This window comes from Micropterus dolomieu, unplaced genomic scaffold, assembly GCF_021292245.1.
Source record: "Micropterus dolomieu isolate WLL.071019.BEF.003 ecotype Adirondacks unplaced genomic scaffold, ASM2129224v1 contig_1077, whole genome shotgun sequence".
In the NCBI taxonomy this organism is placed as follows: domain Eukaryota; kingdom Metazoa; phylum Chordata; class Actinopteri; order Centrarchiformes; family Centrarchidae; genus Micropterus; species Micropterus dolomieu.
Genome location: NW_025730067.1, coordinates 1 through 10,011, shown reverse-complemented (window position 1 = coordinate 10,011; position 10,011 = coordinate 1). Strand labels below are relative to the sequence as shown.

General features: G+C 39.4%; 1 protein-coding gene across 1 annotated transcript; it reads left to right on the top strand.

The window, feature by feature from the left end:
- Positions 1–5,700: 5,700 nt before the first annotated feature.
- LOC123964189 (flocculation protein FLO11-like) lies at positions 5,701–9,989 on the top strand (the record flags this gene model as incomplete). Its single annotated transcript, XM_046041288.1, has 3 exons — positions 5,701–5,721; positions 7,150–7,488; positions 8,291–9,989. Coding segments are annotated over exons 2-3 (2,023 nt in total), but the record flags the coding sequence as incomplete, so codon positions are not given.
- Positions 9,990–10,011: the final 22 nt, after the last annotated feature.

Here is a 10,011-nt window from a genome sequence, read left to right as displayed (position 1 = left end):
ATCAGCCAGATAGTCATTCTGTGGTGAAACCACACTGTAATTCATACATGCAAATTAAAATATTTCTGATTTTAACATGTAAATGAAGCAGTCTGGTGTAGTCTGAATACAACTATTCAGATCTGTTTTTCAAATCTGTTTCTCATTGTTATCATGTCTGGTTTCATGACATGATGGCTGCAACATGAAATGAACTGTGAATGTTGGTTCTGCTTTCTGACAGCTGTGCTGCTGCAGAGAAAAACAACACTTGTAACCACAGACATGCTGCTGAAATGGTCTGTCCATACTTGTGACATACGCTAATGGAGAAGTCCTCGTCTTCAGTTAAGGCTGAGCTTCCTGTTGGACCGAGACAGTGATCTCTCACTTCTGAATTTCCTATGTAAATGTCACCAGTTGTTGATTTTTTTAAACCATTCTTAAGCACCAGGCTAACTGGAAATCAGCTTATTAGACATTATTTGTATCTGATCACTTGTAAGTTTGACGTAGAAGAATTGAGCTTTGACCAATGTCTGAATTGTATTTCATGTTTTTACCATATTTAGAAGATAACTTGAGTTCTTCCTGATAAGAGAGGGACACAAAAAAAGTTTCTCTCACTCTGGGGCTCTTGTTGCTGTTCTGATCACGGTTGATTAGACTTTTTTTCTTGATTTCTTGATAGACATTTTTTAAGAGAAACACAGAGGGAAGCTTTTGTTACCAGTTAGCATTCTTAGCAGCTACTGGCTTTATGCATAGAGGATTTTGATAAATCACATTAGATTTCCATCCATCCATCCATCCATCTATCCATCCATCCATCGTCAACCGCTTATCCTGCATACAGGGTCATGGGGGGCTGGAACCAATCCCAGCTGACATCGGGCGAAAGGCGGGGTACACCCTGGACAGATCGCCAGTCCATCGCAGGGCCACACATAGACAAACAACTCACACTCACATCCACACCTAAGGACAAGACTCTTCTCACAGCCTCTCATCTAAAGGTATGGGTCCTCTTCTGGATAGGTGAAAATTTAGTAATAATTTAATAATAAATGATCAAATTGGTGTTTGCATGCTAAATGCTAGAATTGAACCCTCTCAGTTCTGATATCTGATGGATGATTGAGCAGTTATAAGTCAACTATATAATCTGTTGCTTATATGATTTAATTATATTTAGTTGGTGAAAAATATTATTGATTGGTATTTGATCTGTACAGGAGTCCTAAGAGGCCAAAAATCCATACATTTTATTTACTCTGTTATCCCATTATAATGAGTTATTTTAATTTGTTTTTTCAAGATCTCAAGTTATTCATGTTATTATCACTAAAAATGTGATAATTTTCCCCAAGATAATAACATAATTAAATCAAGATTTCGAGAAAACAAAAAGATACAGGGGTCTCACACGGGTCGGAAAGTGTTTGGCTCCAGGCCAATTTTTTTCAGGATAATTTAAGACTCAAAGTGCACCATGCTTTACACCAATACAACAAATTTAATACACTGAATATTCAATAGACATTTGGCTAAGTAAAAGTAAAATTTGCACCCTGTACATGTGTGTTGTATTAGTGTTATATAAATCAAGATGTGTCGCATTCAGATTTGAAATAAAAATTAACGATAAGGTTGTGGACTTAGGACAGAGTTTAGTCTAAGCTTGTAGCTGGTGTTCTCAACATTGGGCAAGTAGGTAGTAATTACAAAACATAGTATATAGTTGCAGTACCTGAGGCTGCATTTACAGGATTGTAGGTTTTTCCAACATCGCCACCTAGTGAATTGGCGGGGGTCATGCGCAGCAACACAAAGGACCATCGGTCTCATGGCCAATGTGCACAGCTGTAGGGTAAACTGTTTCACATGCATACAATCACTGACTTACAGTCACAGGAAAAAGTATGTGAACCCTTTGGAATTAGCGGGATTTCTGCATAAATTGGTCATAAAATGTGATCTGATCTTCATCTAAATCACAACAGACAAACACTGTTCTGTGGACAGATGAAACCAAGTTGAGTTGTTTGGAAAGAACACACAACACCATGTGTGGAGGAAAACAGGCACAGCTCACCAACATCAAAACCTCATCCCAACTGTGAAGTATGGTGGAGGGGGAATCATGGTTTGGGGCTGATTCACTGCCTCAGGGGCTCGTAGGGTTGCAATCATCAACGGAAAAATGAATCCCCAAGCTTATCAAGAAATTTTGCAGGAGAATGTAAGGCCATCTGTCCGCAAATTAAAGCTCAACAGAAGCAACCGGACAACAACCGAAAGCACACAAATAAATCAACAACAGAAGAAAATATGGATTCTGGTGTGGCCCATTCAGAGTCTGACCTCAACCCGATGTAGGTGCTGTGGTATGACCTCAAGAGAGTCAATTCACACCAGACCTCCCAAGAATATTGCTGAACTAAAACGGTTATGTAAAGAGGAATGGTCCGACATTCCTGACCATTGTTCAAGTCTGACCTGCAACTAACAGCGTGACAAAGCGCAAGGATTTTACGCTGATGGTACCCTTCAGCGTACGTATGAAACGCCCCTGTTTGCTAAAGGTACCCTTTAGCGTCAAATAACTATGTTTTGTCACTTTTTCTGAAAGGGTTGGTATTGGATGCCTTGAGATGAGAACGGGCTGTTTTTTCAGGTGTGCTGTCCCAAGTACTTAGTGCAATCTTAGGCACAGTGGGCAGTTACATACGATTTTCACATATATCGGGATGCACTGAATGAAACAAACGCAGTGGCTGCTTTCCTTCCTGACTCTCCATGGCGGAAACCATTAAAACACACAAAACCCGCATTTAAAAACAGATACCTCCATTGTGTTTGCTCCTGTTTCACTACGTAACTGAAGAAACAAACTGTAATGTTTGATGTTTTTTCTCTCTCTCCTCTGACCAAAAGACACACAGTTGTGGTATCTCTTGCTCCTCGCTGCCTTCCTGCCCATTGTTCCCACAGTGGCTGAAGTGGTGAAGTCGGTGTCCGACTGTGCGGAGTTTCTCCTTGAAGCAAAGCCACCTCGGGTCCCAGGCATCTTGGAGGACGGGAACATTCTGAACCAGACCTGATACAAATTCATATGTCAGACTTATTATAATAAGAGAAAGTTATGTAGTCCCAAACACCTCACTGCTAAACCATAGAATTACATTTCATAATACTTAATTTAAATTAAGGGATAAGGCAGCTCATATTCTATATTTATATCAACATTACTACAAATACTTTCAGACTTCTCTTCTCCATCTGTGGTTCCTAAATCTTTAGAAACAGCTCACATATATATATTTTCATTCTTAAAAAAGGCCCAACTGTAGTTCTTAAGCAAACGTTCAATCAGGAGGAAATAGTGCATTTGTTGGGGACTATTTTTAGCGGTGGATTCATTAAAATGATTTGGGGCAGGAGGACGGTGTATGTGAGTCAGAATGACCTACAGTGTGTGTGAATGGAAGGTTTGATAAGGGCCAGTTAATCGAAAGCTTGTATGGGTTCAATATATCTGACAAAAATTCCACCTTTACCCTGACCAACATCTTGCCACAGGCAAAATTTCATCGGGGAAGCTGGAAAACAATGATGAAGAGCATCAAATATCAAATAGACCAATATTGCACAGACAACAATGGTGTTACAGAAGCCTATGTGGTAACTGGAGCAATACCTAACAACAGCAACAACAAATTAAATAACAGGGTTGAAATTCCCTCTAAGCTGTACAGCATACTGCTGCTACAGCCCCAGAGCAAAGAAATGGATCACAATGGCATACTGGGCCAACAATGTTCCAGAAACCAAATATGTGCTCACTTACACTCTGGCAGAACTCAAACGACAACTGGGGATAGATGTGTTTCCTGAAACAAAATGTCCTGTTTCTTAGTTTTTCACAAACAGTCACAACTGTCCAACCACTTCTTGCCAACATCTGCCTCTTTCAAACCCACTTCTGGTCCATTATCTACTCTCGCCACATCTACAGCTGCCTCTCTCTTTACCACACCTGTGGGTTTCTACCTGTATGAGGAAAATATACAACTCTTTGTTTGAATTAGGACATTTCAACAAAGCCTTCAGTCTGTGATAATTCAATTATGTTTAAGAGTGAATTAAACTTGAAAAAATTGATCAGCAGCTAACCTGTACGTATATATATAAAAACAAATTGACCAATACAGATATAGCATTGCCTTAAATATGAAAATGATTCAATGCAGAATTACCAACCTGAGAATTGTTCTGTCACAAATGTTTGAATCATCAGACTGAGATGTTTTTGTTTTGTTTTGTTTACATTTTATTGTAGGCTACTTTACTTTTTGTTTAATTTCATTTGTTATGATGATGGGAAACAGGAAGTGTCATTTGCATGGCTTCAGATAGTAAATGTACATGATTTGTATGATGTGGGTGAATTGGTGATTTTATCTTTATAGTGAATTAAACTGAGCTTTTAGCAACATGTCATTAAACTTATTGTATGAAGAGGAGAAATATTATCTTATAATATTCCTTTTAAACATGTGTCTGTTAGTCTTCAGATAATTGCTGAACCATACACAGCGTGCCAAGCTGTGCAGTGTAAATCAGTGTAATATCCAACTGGCTAGAGTGCGTCTATCCTTCATTGATCTCTTTTAAATATAGTGTGTTTTGTCAGAGCTCTTGATTTACTGAGGTTCCAGGGCACCATCTAGTGTCCTTTTTGTACTTTTCCAATGTGAAGCAGTAAAGTAAGTGATGAATGGAGAAGAGAATGAAAAGCTCATAAATCAGCACACTACACTACTACAAATAAAACTGCTTTGGCTGTGGTAGTTTGGTTTTTTTGCTTGGGAACAATGCCTTTTATTTCAAACAGACAGCAGAAAATAATGTCAGATGATTGATTACTGTGTTCTGACCTTTATTAGGCAATATAGAAAAACATTGTCAAATTTAGTCTAAACCAAAATTGGTGTTGGACAATGTGCCCTGGGAAGCTGGACAGGATGCTGAGTAATGCTTCGGCTTGTAACACCCAGTTTAAACAGTTGTTCATGAGGTTCAGAGGATTTAAAAGTGAAACAGTAAAAACATTTGAGTGGGTGACCATGGCTTTAGACATTTTTAACCCTACTCTAACATTTTTATTGGCCAAACAACAAATCGATTAATCGTGAAAATGATAGGTATGATCAATAATGACAATAATAGTTAGTTGCAGCCCTACTAGCTATTTAGCACTGAACACACAGTACAGCTGAAGCTGATGGGAATGTTTTGAAGGTATTTAAGATCAGTGTGTTAGCATTGTCATTGTGAGCAGGTTAGCATTTAGTTTAAAGCCCTGCTGTGTCTAAGTACAAAGTACAAAGCTGACTCTTATTCTCGTTTCTTTATAGATACAGGCCTCTACTAAATGGCAGTTCAACTGGCTTTTATCCATCAGTTCATAATATTGTGTCTGTTGTTTGTGTTTTTGAGTTTCCTATCTTCTGTCAGTTTGAACTGAAGTGATGAAGTTTTTCTCTGGATGCATTACGTAAATCAAGACTAATCTATTAGAGAAAGTTAGCACATCCTCTTCTCCATTGTTATAAACTGCTGATTGTAGAATATAATTCACACTTCCTCTAAAGCTTTTTTGATATTTGAGGAACTCTATCTGGTTCTCGCTGCTACAAATACAAAGACACCATTTGACTCATTTCTGTACACGAGCTGGTAAGTTTTCTTTTACTTTTTTATACATAATTCTTATTTATTTCAGGCTTTTTTCGCCTGTCGCATTCAACATTGATGATTTAGAGAGTACTCATTTGCAGAAGCACAACTGTAAAGTTTGTGCTTCTTAATTATTTGATTATTGATTAAATCTTATGAGTGTAACACTTTTTTACACAAAGAAAAATGTATTCTTGTAGTAGATGACTTCTTGTTAAATAAGAAATTCTGCACGCTGTGATCTCGGTCTGACTGCCTCATTTCCGTAAATAATGTTTTTTAGAAAGAGAAAACTAAACTTAAATTTTACTCAAATTGTTGGCTTTCTTGACTTTTTCCAAAATCAAATATATCATGAATCTACTTTAAATATATCCAAATTAATACCTAAAGTGAAACTAATATATAAGTATAATATATGAAAGTTGCCACACTTGTTAGATAGTTCACTTGTTTATTACTATATACAAAAATAGATATGATAGGCTATATATTCTGACCAGATACATATTTCTAGTACACTCTAAGAAATTTAAGTTATTTTCTGTACATTGTCCTTTAAAATTCAAGATGAACTGATTCTGGCTGTATTATGTGTTTAAATGTGTACCTACTGGGAAATGATTTAAACAGTGTTGTTACTTGTATTGATTTGGTGTTTAACTATCATGTCATCTCTGTGTGTGATGACTGCAAACGGCTTCTAGCGAAGTTCCGCCCCCATAGTTACTGTTGTTATGCCTGATAAACAATGCTCTCCTGCAGCACATTCACAGTTTACAGTGAAATCAGTTTAAAGGTTTTACAAGACATTACACATTTATTATTGCAAACTTAACCAGACGATGCATTTTTTTCTCGCTAACTTGACTGCATAGCCCTACATGTCGAAAAACATAGCTAAAGGGGTACCCAGGGCTTTAAGAAGCTGCACCAAGAGGTCATATGTAAACAAGTTGGGAGTGAGAATGTGTTGGGTGGGGTAGATGTGTGTCAAATAAACTCAGGACTGTCACTCAGAAGACCGAGGTTTGAGTCCCGTGTGAAAGAAAGTCAAAGTGGATAAGTTATAAGGTCAATAAAATTTTTCACTTTGACTTTGTTCCTAAACCTAACCAAATGGTTTTTCTGCCTAAACCAAATGGTAACACCTAACCAAACTACCAGTTTCACAACGTTTTCCACATTGAAAAAACATCACTTGACTTAGGTAACCTATATAACATCCGGTACACCTGTGGCTGGACTGGTACTTCCCAACGCTCGTACTGGTCGATTTGGGGAACAGTTATATGTGCAGTTGTACTTTCCAATGGACATGTACAAATAGTAAAAGGATGGAGTCCAGGATGACAAGTGAAATGTTCAGTTCCAAAGCTTAACTACTATTTGATGGTTGTTTTTGTTCCTCTCCTCTGACCTAAAAAGACACAGCGTTTGACGATGGCGTCTATGAAGATGTGGTATCTCTTGCTCCTCGCTGCCTTCCTGCCCATTGTTCCCACAGTTGCTGAAGTGGTGAAGTCGGTGTCCGACTGTGAGCAGTTTCTCCTTGACGCAAAGCCACCTCAGATCCCAGGAATCTTGGAGGGCGGCCACATCCTGAACCAGAACCGATACAAACCCATTTGCCAGACTTTTATGAAAAAGAGAACATTTGTGACGCTTTACGACCTCAAGAACAAGATTCCAGTGTTTTCTGCTTTAAAGTACAGAGGGAATGGAAGAGGGAGGAGACCTCAAAACGACTGGAAGATTGAGCCACAGGTGTGTTTTTCTAAAATTAAAAAAAGATAATAAGAAAGTATTATTCTACAGTTGCTACAAGTATTAGCTTACAAAAATAATAATACAAGCACTTATACAAACAACAATAGTCATCATGATCATTATTATGCTTCATAACCCTAAATATCATCATTGTAGTAGCACTAGTAGGTTTCACAACTCCTTTCACTATCCTTTCACAAAGGTGATGCACGTAGGATGCTGGTCTACTGGGTGCTCGTTCACTCTGTGTTGGACCCATTTATATAAGACAACTGCCACAGGTTAATTCTGGGTTTCAGAAGTCCGATACACTTCACTGCTAAACTACAGAGTTACATTACATTGCATGATTAGCAATTTAAAGATGATGAGGCGGTTATTCATTCCTTTTTTATTATTGTCAACAAATGCATTGAAAAGACAAAAATACAATGTTTTAGTCCATCTCTTAATCCTTTCTGAAACCTCCCAACCATGTTTGTGGCCATCTGCCCCAGTGGATCCCATTGAGGACCTATTTGATATTCACATTTATTGTGTTTATTTTAGTATTTACTTTAATTTAATTTTACTTCCTATGCATTTGTTGAATCACTCTCTCTAATAATCACAGTGTAGTGTTTGACCCATGCTTTAACCCGGGTCAAGATGAGAGACAGTTGTCCTTGACCTCATGATGTAACCAAACAAAGAAAGAAAGTCATTCTCTGCAGCTTTTTATAAATGGACATTTTTACTGTACAATTAATTTGCTTTACTTCGCTGCCTGCATCAGTAATTTAGCCTTTAACTCTTCCAGCTTGAGAACGAAGATGACAACAACAAGAACATGTGTGATGTAGACAAAAACAAGACCTACACCAACCAGGCTGGGAACAGTGATTACAGAAACAATGTAAGGTTTGACAGAGGCCATTTAATTCCAAGCTCTTACGGATTCAACAAAACGGACAAAAGATCCACCTTCACCCTGACCAACATCGTTCCACAAGCAAAAACATTCAACCAAGGAAGCTGGAACAGAATGGAGCAGTGCATCAAATGTGTTATGGACAAATACTGCATCAACAACAACAATGCTACTGAAGGCTTTGTGGTAACTGGAGCGCTACCCAACATCACAAACTTCCTCAGAAACAGGATTAATATTCCCACCATGCTCTGGTCAGCCTTCTGCTGCTACAGCTCCAAAACAAAGACTTGGATAGCAAGCGCGCACTGGGGTGACAATGTTCCTGATGAATCTGACAACAAATATCTGCAGACTAAGACTCTGGATGAACTCCATCAGAAACTGAGGACAGCAGACTCTGAATTTAAGCCGTTTCCTGGAACACAGTGCCCTCTCCAAACAACCGTTACTAAGTTTTACCCTGAACTTGAAAACTGCAAATGCCCACCCTCCACTTTAACCCCTTCTGCCCCTCACACCTCAACGTCTTCCCCTTTCACCTCCTCAGCTGTCCCACTCACAAATGCATCCGTTCCTGTACCTACAACATCTGGCCCTTCCACATCCACATCTGGTCCTCCTACTGTAACAACTGGCCATCCGTACACCGCATCTTGTGCAACATCTACATCTAGCCCATCTGCATCTACACCTGGCACTAAAACCATCCCACCTGGCCAACAAACATCTATCACATCATCCCCTTTCACCATAAAATCTGCCCTTCTGCCATTTACATCTGGCTCACACATCATAACATCTGGCCCTCACACATCTGGTTTGCATATCACATCTAGCCCTCTAACATCTGGCTCACACATCATAACATCTGGCCCTCCGACATCTGGCTCACACATCATAACATCTGGCCCTCACACATCTGGTTTGCATATCACATCTAGCCCTCTAACATCTGGCTCACACATCATAACATCTGGCCCTCCGACATCTGGCTCACACATCATAACATCTGGCCCTCACACATCTGGTTTGCATATCACATCTAGCCCTCTAACATCTGGCTCACACATCATAACATCTGGCCCTCCGACATCTGGCTCACACATCATAACATCTGGCCCTCACACATCTGGTTTGCATATCACATCTAGCCCTCTAACATCTGGCTCACACATCATAACATCTGGCCCTCCGACATCTGGCTCACACATCATAACATCTGGCCCTCACACATCTGGTTTGCATATCACATCTAGCCCTCTAACATCTGGCTCACACATCATAACATCTGGCCCTCCGACATCTGGCTCACACATCATAACATCTGGCCCTCACACATCTGGTTTGCATATCACATCTAGCCCTCTAACATCTGGCTCACACATCATAACATCTGGCCCTCCGACATCTGGCTCACACATCATAACATCTGGCCCTCACACATCTGGTTTGCATATCACATCTAGCCCTCTAACATCTGGCTCACACATCATAACATCTGGCCCTCCGACATCTGGCTCACACATCATAACATCTGGCCCTCACACATCTGGTTTGCATATCACATCTAGCCCTCTAACATCTGGCTCACACATCATAACATCTGG